Raw genomic sequence first — 20,921 nt, 5'->3', positions numbered from 1 at the left:
AAAAAAACACAGGTCAATAATTAATATTATATAACACATATATATATATATATCACACACACATATATACATACATATATACACATATATACACATATATACATACATATATACATATACATACATATATATCTATATCTATATCTATATATATATATATATATATATATATATATATATATATACATATAATCATCATCATCATTATTTAACGTCTGGTGTCCATGCTGGCATGGATTGGACAGTTTGACCGGAGCTGGTAAGCTGGAAGGCTGTACCAGACTCCAATCTTATTTAGTATGGTTTTCTATAACTAGATGCTCTTCCTAATGCCAACCACTTTGAGAGTGTGATGGGTGCTTTTATGTGCCACTGGCATGAGTGCCACTTGCACGACACCAATATCTGCCATGACTGCAATTTTGCTCAGCTTGAAGGGTCTTTTCCTCAAGCATGACATGATGCCAAAGGTCTCAGTCATTGCTTTTGTGAGGCCCAATGCTTGAAAGGAACTCGGCCACTTTGCCTGTGGGGCCCAATGCTCCAACAGTGCTCTTTACGTGCCAGTGACATGACACCAGCATCAACTATGATTGTGATTTCTCTTGGCTTGACAGGTCTTCTCAAGCACAGCATATCACCAAAGGTCTCGGTCAATATTCGTTGCCTCTGTGAGGCCCAAAGTTTGAAGATCATGCTTCACCACTTCATTCCATGTCTTCCTAAGTCTACCTCGACCACAGTTTCCTCCAAAGTTAGAGGTCGACATTTCTTCACACAGCTCTCCTCCTCCATATGCATCACATGACCATACCAGTGCAGTCATCTCTTGCACACCACATCCGATGCCTCTTATGTCCAACATTTCTCGCAAGATGCTTACACTCTGACAAACATGCACACTGACATTGCACATCCAGCAAAGCATACTGGCTTTATATTTTTCAAGCCTATGTATGTCCTCAGCTGTTACAGCCCATGTTTCACTGCCATGTAGCATGGCAGTTCTCACACAGGTATCATACAATCTGCCTTTCATTCTGAGAGAGAGAGGCCCTTTGTTTCCTGCAGCGGTAGGAGCTCTCTGAACTTTGTCCAGCCTAATCTTATTCTCACCGCTGTGCTCTCAGATTATCTCCCTCCACTACTAAGTTAGTCACCTAGATAACAGAAGCTATCTACTATCTCTAGCTTGCCCCCCCACCCCCAGCAGTTGATGAAGTCTATTTTCTGCATATTTTCAGCATTTATGGTACCTGTGCATCTTCCACATACAAAAGTTAGTTCCTCTGTTAACCTTTCTCTGATATTGCTGCACCTTTTGTGTGTCATATGTATGTATGTGTGTGTGTGTGTGTATGTGTGTGTGTGTGTGTGTGCGTGTGCATGTGTGTATGTATATGAGAGTAAGTCAAAAATTGTATGCACCCCTGTTTCTGTAATTTATCAAAACTAAATCAGGGGTTGAAATTTATTAACATAGTCCCCTTGCTTTTCTACGTACTTTTCCCAGTGGTCCGCAAGCTTACTTATTCCCTCAGGAAAGGTTTCCAGCTGGTCTTCCAACCATTCATTCACCACTTCTTGTGCTTCTTCATTCATAGTAAATCAACAATGATTTGAACAGTTCAAAGAGGTGACAGTCAGAAGAAGCAAGGTTTTGGTTCTATGCAGGATGTTCCAACAACTGAAAACCCAAATTTTCAATGGTTTTAACAGTGTGGGTGGTTGTATTTGGCTTTGCAACAATAATACTTGCTTTGACAACAGGCTTTGGTACGTTTGGTACGAATTACTGGTTTCAGTTTGTTGGCCAGCATTTATCCTTAGAAACTCCAACCAGTCCAGCTGTTATCAGAAAGCTGGTCACAGGTGTCAGCAGAAGAATTTTCAATCTATCAGCAAAGAGATCTACAATGAAACCCTGATTTCAAGGAAAGATTTATGCAAGACATGAACTCCTTCAGGTGCAGTGAGAAGGAAGACTCCACGTCCTTGTGGTGTTTCATCTGGGGGCACCAGAAGCAAAGAAACAACATCCCCAACATCACAGAGAGCCTCCTTGACAGGAGGAACCCCTCCTTACTTGCATTTAGTTCATAATTGCTAATTCTGGCTCTGTGAGAAACTACATATACCACAACAGTCTGCAGTGGCCATCAGAAATAAAACCATTTCATCTTATCACAATTGCCAAAGATATGATGCCCTGTTAATGAACAGCAAACTATTGAATGCACCCCCCCACACACACACACACAACTGCACAATAAACAACACCTGTTTCCACAGAGTGAGGTTATTTGCCTTCTGTATACTATTATCAGAGACTTTTATCACCTCACTAAAATTACATCAAGGCAACTATGTTTGACGTGCCAACTGCTTGGTGAGCAGACACCAGAAAACTGGTAATCTCATCAAATGGTAGCTTAGGAATTGATGTGACTGTAATTTAAAATCCTACGGACAGCCAACAGTTTGGTGTCAATAAAGTGTCTCTTCTACTATGTGGAATCAAACTGTTGTCACTCTGCCTTGCCAAAGTATCCATGTGACATGTGCAGACCGATGGAAGCTCAAACTGTCTCACCTAGAAACCATGTCTAAATTCTCTCTACTCTCACTCTACACATCTAAGGATGTAGCTGACTCATCTTCTTTCTCTCTGTAAACCTGTGAAACTTAGAAATGTAGAACACACCCAGCATGTTGTGTGCATGTGTGTGTGAGATCATCGTTTAATGTCCATTTTCTATGCTGGCATGAGTTGGACAGTCTGGCAGGAGATAACCAGCTGAAGGGCTGCCCAGGCTCCATTTGTCTGTTTTGGCAAAGTTTCTATAGCTGGATGCCCTTCCTAACACCAACCACTTTACAGTGTGTGGACTGGGTGCTTTTATGTGTCACCGGCACCAACACCAGCAAGCACACAAGAGCAGGACCTCTCAACCGAGAAAGGGATGTGTATATATATATATATATATATATATATATATATATATATATATACACACACATATATATATATATCATCATCATTGTTTAACATCCGTTTTCCATGGGTTGGATGGTTCAACTGAGGACCGGCAAGGCAGGAGGCTGCACCAGGCTCCAGTCTGATTTGGCAAGGTTTCTACAGCTGGATGCTCTTCCTCATGCCAACCACTCTGTGAGTGAAGTGGGTGCTTTTTACGTGCCACCAGCATGGGAGCCAGTCAGGCAGCACTGGCATCGACCATGCTTGAATGGTGCTTCTAATGTGCCGCTGGCACAGGTGTTAGTCAGGCGGCATGACTATGATTTCACTTAACTCAACAGATCTTCTCAAGCACAGCATATTGCCCGATGGTTTAAGGGTGCTTTTAAACAGGCCAGTTATGCAACACTATTAGGGTGTGACACTTCACAGGCAACATCAATGCAATAAGAGAATTCCTCCCAGACATGTACCAGCATATCAAGATCCACTGAGTTAATCACTGTTGTTATTCGATGTTTAAAGTCATCAAGGTTAGTGAGTAGTGGTGGAGTTTTCTAAATTTTGAATGGCTGCCACAGGGGCGCTGTAGTCATGTTGTTCTTCTGGTAAATTTCAGTTGTTTGCTTACACACAGAATGGCAACTCCTCAGCAAAAGGCATTCTGCGTTCTCAAGTTCATGAAAGCAAATTTGGCTGTCACGGTGCAGCGCACTTTTCAAAGGTGATTCGACATTAATCCGCCCTCTCCTAAGAACATTCAACGGTTGTTTCAGGAGAGTGGGTGTCTGTGTAAAGGAAAAAGTCGAGGATGACCACTGGTTTCTCCAAAACCATATCTGTGCTGTGTTTGAGGGAAGCCCATGGAAGTCCACAAATCAAGTAAGCTGTGAGTTTGTGATCCCTCAATCCACACCTGGCATGCGCTAAGAAGACGTCTACATTTGAAACCCTACAGACTACACCTCAATCAGGCACTTATCAATGACAACAAGAAGAGGCAGATGGAATCTGCAAAATAATGCTGGAGATGATGGGAAACAAAACCTTCGTTTCACATTTACTTTTTAGTAATGAAGCAACTTTCCACTTGAATGGCACAGTCATCACAATGTGCTCATTTGGGGAACAGAGCACCCACATGAAACAGCTGAGCAGCATGAAAGAGATTCCCCTAAGGTGAACGCCTTCTTGTCTCAGGACAAGGTTTATGGTCCCTTTTTCTGTGAAGGAGACACCGTTACAGGACAAACCTATCTCGATATGCTCCAAAACTGGCTCTTCACTTCACTGCAAGCAGATTCACATGACTTCATTTTTCAACAAGATGGAGCACCACCCCACTGGCACCTGATGGTTTGAGCTTTTTTAAATGAAAAAATGCTTCAATGATGGATTGGTCGGAAAAGGGCACAAGACCTTACTCTTTGTGCTTGGCCTGTGAGATCCCCAGACCTCACTGTGTGTGATTTTTTTTTGTGGGGATATGTAAAAGATTGCGTTTATATTCCACCGCCACCCACTAACCTCAACGACTTTAAACATCGAAATAACAACAGTGATTAACTCAGTGGATCTTGATACGCTGATACATGACTGGGAGGAATTCTCTTATTGCATTGATGTTGCCTGTGCTGCAGGTGGTGGCCACATTGAACCCTTTCTAAGACAGGAAATAAAAGTTGATTGGGAGTAAATACTTGGGACTCAGCTGGAGTTTTCTATTGCTTTTCCTTATTAAAATATTGCATAATGAAATTGGTTCATTCTTTTTGAATAACCCTGTATACACACACACACACACACACAAAGTGAAAGTTTTAAAAGTGAAACAATATAAAAGTAAAAGTATTAAAAGTGAAATATAAAAATGAAACTATTTATAACTGTTACTCCATCGAAGGTTCCACTTTTATTCCTCGAGTTTTGAGACATAATACAGAACCAGTGTCAATGTCGCATTGTCTTAATCCCTCAAAATTACATGTTGACACTCCTGGGATGTGTATTGCCATGTAAAATTTAATTTGATTTGGTTGAGCCATTTGACAATGCATTGGGAACAGACAGAGATACAAAGGATTTTATATATATATATATATTTATAAATATAGATTAGCAACTTGTGTCACACATATTCGACGTTTAACGCAAGAAAGAAATTGGAATTACTTGCTACAAGATATACTTACAACTCCAGCTTTCTTCAAGTAGTTGGTGACAGTTTTGTTGGTGAAATAATTTTGTAAGTGTGGATCATTCAGACTATTGTATCCACCTACGCTGAAACACAGAGAAGAATAATGGTAATACATGAGGAGGATGACAAAAATAACCTTTTCTTCCCTGTCACTCCTGACATTCAATGTAGTCATAGAGCCAAGGAGCAAGTTTCGTCAGGTTGTTAAGAAATTTGCTTCAAAACCATGAGGTCATGGGTTCAATCCACTACAAAAAATATTTGGCAGAACAATAGCTTACCAGTGAAATTTTGTAGACAGAAAATTAGATGTATACATATATATATATATATATCATCACCATTTTTGTTATTATCAGCATTTAACGTCCACTTTTCCATGCTTGCATGGGTTTGAAGAATCCCTTGATACAGATTTTCTATGGCCCTTCCTGTTATCAACTCTTACCTATTTCCCTGTGGCTAGACATGTTTCCATGAAAAATTGGAAATGAAAGACACCACTTGTATGACAGTGAGAGTTGTTTACAACAATCACATATTACGGAAACACGGATTGCTTCTGCTAACCAAATGCAGAGTTATGGTGATTGCATACTGACATATGGAGAAAAAGGTTTTGAGTTGTTTTGCAACTTTCTTGAGCCGTAGTTGCTGGCTTTTTACTGCTTCAGTTTGGCGTGACAATATATCGTGAATAACTTGCATAGTTTGATGTCTGTCACATCTACAGAGAGTTGAATCTCTTACAGAAACCATCCCACTCATAAACTTGATATGAACATAATCTGGATCAGTCTCCTCTTCAGATAGGATTCTTAATTCCATACATTGGTAACACAGATAAACCATACCAGTTTTGGAATGCCAAATGAAGAGTGTTGATTGAATGGAAGTCTCTCTAGAAAATGAGAAGAACCCTTTTATGAGATATCTCATTATTGTCAGTTGTACAAAGCCATGACTCTACAACATGTGAGCTTTTGTGGCTTGTAGAAATTGCACAGCTACTGCATTTGATACTGGCATAGAAGACTATGCAATCGCAGCAGTGCACAGTCAGGAAAAAAGTTTACAGTGCAGATTCACGCATGTAATAAAGACTCCACTTCATATACCGTACTGGGTGGGGGTGTATTTTTGGAAAATAAATTGTATCATATGTGACATTAAATACAGTATTTAGGGAGTAATCCAGTTCAATAGGGTTTGAAGGAGCATCACACCCAATCTGAATGAATAAATACAAAAATCACAGAAGTATTAAGCACTTTCTAACAGCAGAGATGCTGATGTCATGGCAACAACAGATAAATGGAAAAATGAGAAAATTTATTGATTACAATAAACATTTAAATTAACAAAACAAGGAAGACCATTAAAGTCTATTCAAAGAGACAAGTAACTTTTAGAAGAGAAATATATTTGAGATGATAAAAGTTAGGTTTAATGTTATTACAATTATTGCAGACTCACTGCATTATCATCAAAAAGTTAAGTTACTTTTATAAAATGAAGCCTTCTTCTAATAGAACAGTGTATTAAAGGCTTACTTGGTAATTCCACAGCTATACTTATTTCTTTACTACCCACAAGGGGCTAAACACAGAGGGGACAAACGGATTAAGTTGATTATATCGACCCCAGTGCGTAACTGGTACTTAATTTATTGACCCCGAAAGGATGAAAGGCAAAGTCGACCTCGGCGGAATTGGAACTCTGAATGTAACGGTAGACGAAATACAGCTAAGCATTTCGCCTGGCATGCTAACGTTTCTACCAGCTCACCGCCTTTATTCCACAGCTATACTTATCAAAGGAATAGCAAAAGTACAAGATGAACTGGAAGATTCTCCAAGCCATGCTTAGAGTTGTGTGAGAGAGGGAAAAGTTAAGATTCTCCAAAATTGGATTTTACCATTTTTATTGAAAATTTTTTCTCATGGTTTTTATTGTCAAACTTGAAACAGATTTTTGGTTTGATCTGTCACTAAATCAAAATATTTCACCTAATATAATAAATGCAAAAAGTATTTTCAACGTGTCAGTGTGTCACACTTTGACCCCCTCTGCTCATGTTGAAGTGAGAGTAAAAGTAGGCATAGAGACGGGGGGGGGGCGATGGTGGCAAAGACAGAGAGAAAGAGAGGGAAAGAAATTTAGGGAGAGTTGATGTTTTTATTAAAAGTAGTAGTGTTGATGGTGGCAGTGGGAGTAACAATAAGAGAGAGATAGAGAAAGAGTGGATAGGTGAGAGGAAGGGGGACTGACCACTGATCTATCAGGTTGAAGTAACATACTGGACAAAGGGATGATAGTAATAGTATGAGCTGTAGTTGTGATAGGGATGGAGGCAGTGGGGGTGAGGAATGAAGTGAGAGTCAGCAGTGGTGATGGTGGTGGAGGGGAAGGCAGCAAAGTCAAAGGTATTGATGGTGGTGGTGTCAGAAGTCTGAATGGTGTTTGTGTATGGCAGATGTGGTGGCGATGGTGGTGGTGGTACTGTTGTTTATCATGTACCTTTGCAATAAGTTCCAAGTCAACAAATTATATCATTGTTTTGATGAAAATTGCTTGAAAAATATTGTTGAAGTTTAATAAAATTTAATACGTACTCAATGTATGAGGTGTCGTTGTTGGGCCCAAGGCCTAATGAAGAGCCCTCTACAGGAGCTAGATTAACAGCCACCCTTTCGGGTGGCTTTTAAGCTAGTGATGAAATATTTCTAGTTTTCCACAACTTCTATATAAGTGCATAACCTTGGGGGAAATGTCACAAATTTACCTGTGATAATGTTTTAGTATTTTATCTCATTTCTATCATTTATAAATATTTTAGTAAAACAAAATCTGTCAATTCAGAAATAGCCATGGAGACAGTGTCTGCTCTAGGAGACATTTCCAAGTTGAACTGATTTTCAAAAGATGAAATTTTTTAATGCGACTAGCTGCAAGAATGTCAACTACCTTGTTATTAATTATCATAAGGTGTAAAGGGCCCAGTAGCAGAATGTATGGTTGACAGAAATTAAAGAAAATTTTTTAAATTTCGGCTGAGGATGAAGGATTTCAACCAGTTAAATCCTCAACCTCCCTGTACCTGTACCTCTTGTCGCATTTAAGACCGCGGATTCTGCCACCCATGAAGTCATTGCCATTGGGGTACCAGAAGACATGGCTGATCTTCAGGCTTTTGCTGCCAACTCAGCCAAAGACCTAGGCTGCGTTCCCCCAACGGGTGCTATCCGCCTTGGATGACCTGGCCCAAAACCTAGGCTCATCAAGTTGTCTTTTACGGACCCCACTGAGGCAACCTCTTACCATCTGGCCTCAGTTAAAGCTGGGCAGGAAAATCGGACCACCTTCCGAACACGCCCAGGCTTACCGTCCGATGTACGTCCGAAGCTACGTGTAGTGGCTTCCCTGAATAGGAACTCAGCTCTACAGGAAAGCTTCAGTCTTCGGGAAGATGGACAAATCTGGAGATTTGTCAAGACTGCTGAAACGTGGAAGAGAGATACCAGCTGGTCTGAGTGCTCTCTACCCACAATAACTAAAAAGACTACAGCAACTCAGGGAAACTAAGCCAGAACAACCTGCCATCCTCTACACACCATCATAAACTGCGAGCAGGGTACAAATTGTTGTCCTTAAATGCTCGCAGTTTATGCAACAAAATACATTTGTTCAACGCCTACGTCAGAAGTGTTGACCCTGACTTAATCACTGTCACGGAAACATGGGCGCATTCCTTACTCTGTGATGGGGTTTTCAACATTACGGGGTACAACCTCTTCCGTAAGGACCGCACTAACCGCCATGGTGGTGGTGATGGTCTACGTTCGTTCAAATTTTTTGGTAATTCCTTGTGCCGATTTGAACGAATCACAAGAAGAAGTTTTTTTCTGTGACGTGCGTATGACCATGTCAACACTCCTGCTTGGCGTTGTTTATCGTCCCCCAAGTTACCATCGGGACACACAGCTTTGCAATGTCCTCCGAGCTGCTGCCAGGAAAACAGCCACTTATGTGTTTATTGCAGGCGATTTCAATCATCCTGAGATCGATTGGGAGACCTTCCATTGGCCACAGAGTGCAAACGATTTTGTTGAGCTTGTGCTGGACTCAAACTGGTCACAAGTAGTCACCTCTCCAACAAGAGGCGACAACACCTTGGACCTGCTCTTCACCACAACTCCTGAAGCGGTTATCAATTGCACTACGGAGGAACCTCTAGGTGACTCTGATCATGCTATGATCATCGCCAATCTGGCTCTTGCGGGCAACAAAAACCTGAACCATCTCCAATCTGCTTCCTTCGATTGGAAGAGAGCAGATTGGAACCTGTACCACACTGAACTACAGCACCCAAACTGGCGTGAATTCTACAACTCTGGAGATGTGAATACTATACTCCAGAGTATCCTGGACTCAATATGGGCAGCATGTGCAGCATCAGTGCCACGTAAACAAAAAAAGAAGAACCGCCCCAAAAGGGCAATTTGGGAAACTTCAGCGGTCCGACTTGTCAGGAGGGAACGTCGGACTGCTGAACGGGAATACAGGTTGCATAAATCAGACACCAACAGGAAGAAGTGGAATAAATCCTCCAACCATCTCAAGCAAGTGACAAAAAAAGCAGTGCTTGAATTTGAACAGTGCATAGCAGCCAATCCTGACAGCAAGGTTTTCTGGAAATATGTGCACTCAAAGCAGAGACCTCACTCTCCAGTGGGCCCTCTTCGCAACCCTCACACAAACCAGATCACTGACGACCCCAAGGAATGTGCAGAACTCATTGCCGAGTGCTATGCAAACATATTCACTGTTGAAAGTCAAAATGTACCATCTTCACCATCACTAACAGCAAACTCCATAACAACTATGGAATTTACACCTGCAATGCTGCGACGTCACCTTCAAAATAAGCGCAACTATGCCTCCCCTGGTCTCGATGGAGTTACATACCTGCTTCTCAAACGTGGCAGGCACTTCCTTTTACACCAGCTTTCTATTTTCTTCCAGTACTGTCTCAACAATGGTGCTACTCCGGAGCAGTGGAAAACTGCCAGTGTCATTCCTCTGTTCAAAAAGGGCGACCGCACATCACCTGTCAACTATCGCCCAGTCAGTCTCACTAGCTGTATTGCAAAACTGATGGAATCGTGTGTCAGAGAAACACTCTGGAACTTCTGGAGCTCTCACAGTCTCATCCAACCCTCACAATATGGATTTGTCCCTAACTCCAGCTGCAGTGACCAGCTTGTCGAGTTCCTTGAGGACATTACTCAGATTACTGACAGTGGCTCATGGGTGGATGTTGTCTACCTTGACTTTGCTAAGGCTTTCAACTCTGTGCCACACAAAAGGCTTATGGTGAAACTCTCTGCAATGGGTGTGGGGGATGACCTTTTTAACTGGTTGAAATCCTTCATCCTCAGCCGAAAGGAGGTAGTCACAGTTCTAGGACAGCACTCTACACCATATGAGATGTCATCGGGTGTACCACAGGGATCTGTCCTTGGTCCCCTCTTGTTTGTGGCATACATTAACGACATAGATGCCAATTTAAAGAATGCCACAGTATTGAAATATGCAGACGACATCAAGCTGTACCTTGAAATCAAGAGGACAGATCCTGATGTCTACAACTCTTTCCTGCAATCAGACCTAGACACAATGCAGCAATGGATCACAGACTGGCAACTGAAACTGGCTGTGGACAAGTGTACCACCATGCATTTTGGGAGAAAAAACCCTGCGTTCACTTACTCCCTCCACAATACTGATATCAAGAAATCCTCTTGCGAGCGTGACCTAGGCATCACTGTCAGCAGTGATTTGCGTTGGTCAAAGCATATCTCTAAGATTGTCAGGAAGGCCGAGGGTGTCTTGGCATCACTCAGCAGGTCTTTTGTTAGCCGCTCTCCAGCCATCTATTTAAAACTGTATACAGCTATGGTACGACCACACTTGGAATTCGCATCATCAGTTTGGAACCCCTATCTTGCACAGAACATTGACCTCCTGGAATCTGTCCAGAGACGTGCAACCAAACGCATACCCTCCATCAGACACCTACCATATTCTGAGCGCCTTGTTTCCCTGGGCATGGATTCACTGAAGCTCCGGCGTTTGGCGACGGACTTGGTAAACACCCACAAAGTTATCAACCACCTCACCAACAACAACACTGAACACCTTTTTGATCTCCATGTGTCTAACACACGTGGACATGCCTACAAAGTCAGAAAACAATACAGCTCCCATGACTTTCGGAAACATTTTTTCACGCTCAGAGTTGCTGAAGCATGGAATAAACTGCCTGCGTCAGTTGTTGACTGCCATGACACTGCATCTTTTAAGGCCCTCATGCTTTCCGAAATCCGCCGAAACTACACCTGATTATATATACACTTTAGATGAGTTGTAGTGCACCTGAGCACTGTACACAATTATTATTATTATTATTATTATTATTTTAAAATACCTTCCATTGTGCAAAGGATGTCCAACTGACAGTGGCAGACATCTGTCTGGTGTGCTACACTTTCATCCATTCAATAACCAAATTGGAGACAAATTGCAAGAAAAAATTTTATAAATGTCTAAGATTGTTGGGTGGAAGTTGTGCAGTCAGCAGAACAGCAGACAATATCCGAGTTTCTCAAACTGTTATGTTCCACTTTCAACAAACAACAGTTTTAGCTTGCCTGATGCATGAGGCTTGGATGTTGGAGGCTTTGAGTAGACACACAAAAGGTACATGCTCTGAGTTTTAGGATTTATAAAGTCACATTGTTCATATTTACCAAGAAGGAACAGGCTTCTGAGAAGATTCTGCATTCCACTGAGTTTTTCCTAAAACCTATTTTGGAAATAGTCCAAATATAGAATTCTTTCTTATAAATGATGCTGATTTATTTGCTCATAGCTATGAAACTTTCATCCTGTAGTTTCTGGATAATCTCAACCTTTTCCTTTAGAGAATAAACTCACCTGCATCATTTGTTAGGCTGAGGTGCCTTCATATATTTCCTATTCACTGGTCCCATGTTGATGGGTACAAATATGCAGCCTCCAAGCATGGTCATGTAAAACACGAGTGATAGTCAGAGCATTCTAGATGATTACTGGGGTACATTTTTGTAATACAAGCAGAATCTTTGACTGAATGTGAACCTGTGTTATCCAAGATCAATCCATGATAATTGGTAACATGGTTCACTACTCAGCGTACCAGGTTATCTACTTAAAACCCTTTCTCTTTAGCTTAAACTTTTAACCACATTGAGGAGTTTGCTAGAATATTAGATTTGTCTGGTGATTCATTTTAAACAGATTGAATTACTGTAATAATTCTTTATTCTTTAATCTTATCTAAAAGAGTTATTTAATGTCATCAGCCCAAACTGGTACCAGAAGATGGAAGAGATCTTTATAGCTAAACAGCTCACCTTCAAATTCTGCAAGGTTAAAGGTTGTCTTTTATATTTCTAGAATCAATAAAATAAAAATACCAGTCAAGTATGAGGTCAAATTGTATTCCTATAATGTGTCCCAGATGCTAATGGTAAAGTTTCAAAAACATACACCCTGCCTTGAAATTAGCAACCCTCAATTATTATCAATGTTTGGTAGAATGATGGACCAAATGTTTTGAAATAACTTAGTTGGAATTCAAATCTCACCAGGATATGCTTTGCCTTTCATCTTTCTTTATAAGCCTCTCATTATAACATGAACTTTATATATGTAATCCAAATTTTACACAAACAAAATCTCCATATTTTAACACCCCCCACCCCCACCCCTTTTTAAAATTAAAAAAAATTGTTTTCAACATAAGAGGTTCAAACTTTGCAATTTTATTCATAGACTGATTTGAGTTAAAGAATTTACCAAAATGCCTGCCATTTGTCTTATGTTTGGATTTACATTGTTAAATGCATATTTTTCAATGAAAATTTTCTGGAGATACTTTTCGAGAATTTAGTTTAAGATTATCTTGATGAGATAAAAAGGATAAAAATTTAATTTTAATCTATGTCCTGGGAAATGTATCTTTAGAAAATGTCATTAAAATATCTGCTTGTAACAAGGTTGGGTAGAATGACCACTTCCTAACACACACAAACAATTTCTTTTCTTAATTATTCCCCAAATAATTGTAATGGCGAATATCATGTCAGATATATCTCAGGAAAAGTTCATCAAAAACAGCATTTTTTTAATGGAAAATTCCGGGAGATCCGAGTTACAGACAAACCGCTTCTGTAGTTATGCTCTATGAGTGTGTATACACATACACACACACAGACATCCACATACAATTCAAAGACATTCAAACCATGACCTTCACGCCTTTTCCCAGACTTTGGCTAATCTGGATTGCGGTATACGAGGCGTCCCCTTTTTAAGACGGTAAGATATGATTTAAGGGAATATTTTGCTGTTATTTCTAGCAAGTCGCGAGACCAGCTAAAGGCTTTGTCTTTTATGTCAATACATGTATTGTCAGAACGATACTTTGATTGATGTGGCTATCGCTATTTTGGTAGATATTCCTGGTCGTCGTCGTCAAGCAGACGTTACGATTAAATGCTTGACCATCCCATAATGTACGACGTATTTTGGTCTACACCAGCAAATTATACTCTACTTTTTTTTCATTTTAAGACTGTTGGGTCTAGTTTGCAGAAGATTTGGCTGCTATTTCTAGTAAATCGCACAAAGCGGAGAAGTTTCTTGACAGTGGTGGTGGTTGTGGTGAAGAGAGTTAAAGGAGAGGGCGTTACGAAATAACGGTTTCATTAGAATGTGTACACGGATTTGAGTGTAAACACATGTATATATAAATATAAATATACATACATACATTATACACACACATACGCATACACACACATATAAAGTTATCAGAATACAAAGGTCACGTAAAATTTGCCCTTCAATATTTGTCAAAAGAGCCGTTATTTTAAAGTGTACAATGTTATCAACGAATGACCATCAATTTGATGGGAAACTGGAAAAGCAGGGGGCAAGATGGTAAAACATCTGGAAGGTTGAAGTGAGGCGGAGAGCAACCCTGGAAAATCCTCGCCGAACGATTTAGTCACTTATCTGAACAAAGGGGAAATACCATGGTAATGGAAAGTGTGGAAAACTGTCCTGCTGTAGAAAGGCGATGGCGAAGATACGAAGAACTACCGTCCCCAATATGCCTCTTGTCCCACGAATACAAGTTGTTCACGAAGATAATCCTAAACCGATTATCACAACATCTAGATGAACTACAACCAAGGGAACAAGCAGGCTTTCGGGAAAACGATGGATCATATATTGATTCTGATCCGGTTACTGGAACGAGTGAAGGATTACAGACTGTGTCTGTGCGTCGCATTCGTGGACAATGTGAAGGCGGCGGCCTTCGACAGTGTCGAGATCAAATGCGGAGCTGAAGTCGTTGGAGAAGCAAGGATTCGAGGCGCAATACATTCAGCTTGTGCAAGAGACGAATTCTGGATGTATCACCGACTCCCATAAGAGTCCCGGTGAGAAGGAGGCACCATCTCTCCGAAACTCTTCACCACGTGTCTCGAGTAGATTATCAGAGACATCGACAGCGAGCCATCGACCCATCTTGCTCGTCGCCAAGACAACAGATCCGCTGCCGGCCAAGCTGACGGAGCTGGGCATTAGAAACTCGGAAGTAGGCCGCAAAATGAACGGCATGAAAATCAAGTCCATGCAGTCCGAATATTGAGCAAGAGGCTGAATGGTGGTTGGAGACGATGAAGACGTTTAGCTTGGACACGAGATAAATATACGCCGAGGCATGGAGGAGATCTCGTGGAGAATAAGGGCCTGGATGGAACGCTCAACTCCATCAAAGAAAGCTGGATATGACCACTCGCGCCACCCTCTTCAACAGCACGGTTTGCTGTTCAAGAATTTGAACCTGGAGATCTCCATTTCCAGCGACTTCGAGGGCCACTTCCCAGTGGTGTCGGGCGTCAACGAAGAGCCCTCGACCAAAGTTTTTGTTTTTTTTTCCAAGGTCTGGGGTCTCTCGCCCCTAAGCCCTAGACCATCACCTAATCACCCTTATCCGTCTTGTTGCTTAACAACAACAACAGCACGGTTTTATCAGCAATTTTATACGGAAGCGAAACCTGGACCACGACAAAGAGAGAGAAAGAGATGAACAGAGGATGGTAACTGCTCAAAGAGCTTTTGAAAGATCGATGCTGGGAGTGTCACTGAAAGAACAGATCGGGAGCAAAGCGATCAGAGAGAAATCTGATGTGGAAGACAGAAGGCAGAAGTTCAGATGGGCCGGCCGGACACGTCACTCGGTTCACCGATAAACAGTGGACCCGCTGCTGTCGACTGGAAGGTTCCACTTTTATTCTGTCGAGCGGTAGAGGTCACTCGGAAGGCCTCCAAAACGGTGGGTTGACGAAATAAGCGCTTGGAGCTACGTAGATGAGGAAGGCACGACCCAGAGAGGAATGGACGGCATTCTGTGACCACCGGTGTCGAAATGACGCCCAACAGTCTGGTCGATCAAGGTGATATATATAATAGTGAAGATCTTAAGAAAAAGGTTCTGAATAAATATATACTAAACGACTCCGGGTGCAAATATTAAGGGTTGCAAATTTCCTTAGGTCTTTGAAATGCGTTGATCAAGATGGGAGACACCAAAAGGGTCTTTGTCCTCAGCCTCTCGAAATCTTTGCTAACACTCAAACCCACCCACCCATCCAACCAACCAACCAACCAGCCTGGATCTTTTCCTTTTGAACGGCAGACAATTTCTAGTTAACTAAGCACTTTAAAACTTCGTATTCTGGTAGAATGTGTCAAAATAAAACATTTTTTTTTTGTCTTGGCTTTCTTGAGAAAATTGGAATTTGTTTGTTTAACGTAGTTTAATTTTTCGAATTTTAACCAATCCTATGCTCTCTTAATTTAATTGTTACGCGTGTAAAAAAAAACTAAAGCAATGGAATTAAATTAATTTAACAATTAAGAAAAAAAAATTAGGGTTAGGGTTAGGGGGAGGTTTAGGGTTAGTTACAGGATGTTGTCTCAGTTTTAGACGCAGCAAATGATTTTAGTTGAATAGAGGTAATCGGTTGGTTAAAATTGCCGAAATGCTCGGATTTTCAGACGAAATATCTTACAAACTATAGAATTTACTCAATAAAACCAAGAGAAAATGATGTTTTATAAACACATTCTACCAGTATACGAAGTTTAAAAGTGTTTAGTTAACTAGAAATTGTGTTGAAATCTGCCGTTCAAAGGGAAAAGATCCTACATCCTTTCTTCGCAGGTTTTAAGTGCCCGAGTAATCGTGAGCAGACACAGGCACCTCTCGACTTTGACCTAACAGACATCCAAGACGTGATAACTGAAGGACGGATGGCTGTACTGCACTGGTACTTTATTTATCGACCTCGAAAGAATGAAAGGTAAAGTTGACGTCGATGGAATTAGAAACCGTAACGAAGAGAGACGGAATGAATACATTCACACTCACTGCAGTTAATACAAAGAGTTTGGAAGGAGATTTTATGGTGAAGATAGAGACAGGATCAGTTGTGAGGAAAGGCACAAAAGATGCGGAGAATTTGTAGTTTGTATATAGTCAAGGATATATGAGACAAATGGGTGAAGTGAATCTAAGTAGAGAGAATGAGGCGATGGCTCACTGCGGTCTCTACTGGGCTTCTAACAAAGAAGTTAACCAGCGGGCTTAGGCGTTGCATTCCTATGAAATCAAGTGACTCGTCTATTTAAAACTATAATGAATTCCAACTCCAATTTTGACTTCCACTGAATACAGAAGGCAGAAGTTACTGCAGTGGAACGCCACTGCAGAAGCTGTTAAAAAAAGCTGTTTCAAAAAATCCAGTGGATACATATAAAACCGAAGGGAGATGTGGATTTATAGATTAAAATAGACCTAACTGGATCAAGTAAAGTTTTATGTAGCTTTCTATATATTTAATCGAGATGTTTACCGTTTTTGAATAAATGAAATATTCCAGTTTCAACGTGAAATTTATATTAGACACTTTAAGTAGCAACCTGAGGGAGAAAAAGCAAAAGGAGTTCTATTGTTCTTTCAGAGATTAATAAATTATGAAATAGTTTATGAGCAAGCTCGAGTTAAATTTTGATCAGAAAGAGAAAACTTGAGTCAAAGTGTAAGAACACAATTATTCTTGGGACCATATAAAGGAATTGGGTTTCTATTCCTTTTTTATGGAGCCGCCAATATTTCTTTATATTCACAACACAGAAAACAGATACCACAAAACACTACTCAAATTATATCGGGCATTTCGCCGAATGCACTCATTTGCAAAATCCAGAATCCAATCTAAAAACAGCAAAAAAATTCACCGACTTTCAGTGAAGCCATTTAATTGTTATTCAATAATTTAAACAACCCAAGCGTCATGTTGTCACTTTGAAATTCCAGGCAAACCGTTTCGGCCTGGAAATGTTCTTTCAAAATAATCGTTAGTTTAAATGATTTTCCCTGCCGAGAGATGGTGCCAGTGAATTAGTCATACCCTCAACCCATAGCTTACCGAAAACCATCTCTCTCTCTCTCTCTCTCTCTCTCTCTATATATATATATATATATATAGTGTAATATATATATATATATATATATATATATGGGTAAGTCGATCCCCAGCCCAGAATCCGAAAGTAGCTTTTTTTCTGCCTCGCCAAATTTCTCTTGGAGTCTCTGCGGGTTCTGGGCTGGGGATCGACTTACCCATATAGCCAGCTCTCTCTCTCTCTATATATATATGTGTGTGTGTGTAGTAAAAGTAATTGGGCGGAGGTAAAGAATACGTTCACCACCCGTTTTCGGCGGAACAAAAACCCTAACCCTAAACACCAGGTGTACGTATTCCTTACTTTCGCAAATTAATTGAGTTTATGTCGGGTCATAGAGTGACCAATGGTTCCGCACCCAAAATGGTTTTAGCCTCGTGGACACTAAAACCGAGGACAAAGGTGATTTTTCACCACCGGAGGTCCTCGCAGAGGTGAAAAGTTAGATTTGTCTTCGACTTTCAGAGTCTGACGAGATGTCCACGAGGCTGAAGCCTTTGTAGATGCGGAACCATTGGTCACTCTTTGACCGGACATAAACTCTGCTCGCTGCTTTAGCGTGTGCTTCTTTTCAATGATACATTGACGATATACATTTCTATCGATTTATCTATCTTTCTATCGATCTACCTATCTGTTTAACAATCTGTCGTCCTTGTTGGTGGTCAGTGGTGGATGAAGTGGGAATGGGGATAAAGGGGAAGAGAGAAGGGAAAGAGTAAGAGAACAGAGAGAGAGAGAGAGAGAGAGAGAGAACAGAGTGAGGAGAATAGAATGAGATTAGTTATATATATATGTATATATATATAGATATAGATATAGATAGAAAGATGGATGGATGGATGGATAGATAGATAGATTGGGAGAGAAAGAGAGATGTAGAAATAGGAGGGGGAAAGAGAAGGGAAACACGAGGGTAGAAGTGAAAGATGAAAATATATTAGAGAAGAGAAGGAAAGAAAGAGAAAATGCGAGAAAGAAAGAAGGAAGAGAGAAAGCGAAAGTTGAGACGCTAAAAAGGAAGAAAGTGTAACCGCTGCCATTAACAACAACGACAACAACATAAAATGAAAACTGACTTCAATAAAAACATAAAAATAATAAAATAAATCGGAAGAGAAAATATTAGTTGGGGTTGTTTGAATAAAAGATATTCACTGTGTTTGGTAGATATTGTTTAGTTTCATATCAACAATAGCCCAGCCAGTGATGAAAGGCGTTCCAGCCATGACACTCCTGTCTTTTATTTAGAATGTCTACCCTGAGCTGCATTATCCAAAGTGTCCGTCCATTCGTTTATTTTTTTTTGATGGGGTGAAGTGGAGTTGGTTTGTGAAGGCGGTCGGATATTTGAGATGTGATGAGGGGGCGGGGACATTCGTGTTGGGAACGAAGATGTCTGTAGTGATGATGATGATGATGATGATGATGGTGGTGGTGGTGGTGGTGGTACTGCTTCTGGTGGATGTGATGAGACACTTACCCATTCTTTGTCGGCAACTGCTGCATGTTGTTGGTGGTGGTGGTCACTTTCTCTGATGTATAATATATGTAGATAAATATATATTAAATATATATATATATATATATGTGTGTGTGTGTGTGTGTGAGTGTATATCTGTACGTATGTGTGGCGGCGAATAGATTTAAAGTAAATCTATAGAAATATATATTTACATATATTCCTGGAGGACAGAAGTGTTAGTTTGTGAGTAGAATAAGAAAAGAAAAGGAAAGGTCGTTCCGAAACACTAAAGAGATGATCTACGTAATTTAAACGTAAACTGAAGTTTTTTTTTAATGTTGATTGCTCACTTCTGCAGGTACAAATATATATATATATATACAAATATATATATATATATATAATAGGTACATGTACATATATATATGTATGAGGTATATGTAAATATATATTAGGGATTTTCTTGCTATTTTCGCTCCTTAGATAGTTTTATAGCGGAAGGTGGTGGAGGAGGCTGAAAAGTTGCAGAACGGCGCTGCTTGTCTCTTGTTGTTGTTGATGATGATGTTACTGTCAAGGAGGCGGCGGCGGCGGCGTACCGTTCTTCGGGTGACGCGGCGGCGGCGGCGGCGTACCGTCCTTCGGGTGACGCGGCGGCGGCGGCCACGGCTGGTGCTGTTAGCACGTGGTGAAGGGACAGAACTCTCCCCGCATTAGTTATCTCCCTTGCATACAAACCAGTAAACGTGAGTTCTATGCGATCGCTAGAAATAGAAGTCAAATTAGAAATCTATTTCTTTATTGCCCACAAGGGGACAAACAAGGACAGACAAACGGATTAAGTCGATTACATCGACCCCAGTGCGTAACTGGTACTTAATTTATTGACCCCGAAAGGATGAAAGGCAAAGTCGACCTCGGCGGAATTTGAACTCAGAACGTAACGGCAGACGAAATACTGCTAAGTATTTCGCCCACCGTGCTCTAAAAGAAGAAAGGTCACTCGGTAGCGTGCTCCAGCATACTGTTAGAAAAGGATATTCATTATAGACTTGCTCGATAATGATTGATTTGAAAGTCTACAACAGTTTTATTTTAAGAGTTTGAAGGAAATTTGACTGCTATTTCCAGCATGTCAAACGACGCATAGAGGATTTTCCCTTTCATTATATCTCTTGCTCCACCAAAATGAGGCATATTTTCATTTCTTTGATCCAGCATGAAAATCCTCTACGCACTAGGTTGACTTGCTAGAAATAGCAGCCAAATTTTCTTCAAACCGCACCCTACCGACAATGTAGTTAATGATACACAATGTATGTCTAAATAAAAGGTGGACAGTCTAAACTGGGCAGATTAGACCAAAGAGTCAAAATTCGGTATATCACCAAAAGAGGATACTCTTCGTGGTCGCTCGACCTACTAGAAATAACAGCAAAATCTCTCACGAATCAAATCCGAATATTTTTATTAACAAAATGATAGAATTATTGTGGCTGAAACGCCTTGGCTCACAGACATTCTTATTTAATCGTCCGTTTGGCGTTCTTAGAATTAATCGTCCGTCTTTGTGTGCGCGCGTGGTAAGGAACCCTTTTTGGGGGTTTTTTTTATCCTCGGCCATTTGA

General features: G+C 40.6%; 1 protein-coding gene across 2 annotated transcripts in view; it reads right to left on the bottom strand.

The window, feature by feature from the left end:
• Window positions 1-19,340, bottom strand: part of LOC115223430 — a 54,412-nt gene extending 35,072 nt beyond the window's left edge. For both annotated transcript variants that reach the window (XM_036512430.1, XM_036512431.1), the window contains exons 1-2: window positions 19,312-19,340; window positions 5,173-5,263 (exon numbers count right to left, since the gene is read on the bottom strand). In XM_036512430.1, the coding sequence (XP_036368323.1) occupies window positions 5,173-5,263; window positions 19,312-19,337 (117 nt within the window). In that variant the 5' untranslated portion in view covers window positions 19,338-19,340. The remainder of the gene's footprint in view (window positions 1-5,172; window positions 5,264-19,311) is intronic.
• Between the last annotated feature and the right edge of the window lie 1,581 nt (window positions 19,341-20,921).

Source organism: Octopus sinensis, linkage group LG23 (assembly GCF_006345805.1).
Source record: "Octopus sinensis linkage group LG23, ASM634580v1, whole genome shotgun sequence".
NCBI lineage: Eukaryota > Metazoa > Mollusca > Cephalopoda > Octopoda > Octopodidae > Octopus > Octopus sinensis.
Note: the sequence above shows the minus strand (reverse complement) of the source record. Positions and strands in the feature narration are given on the sequence as shown.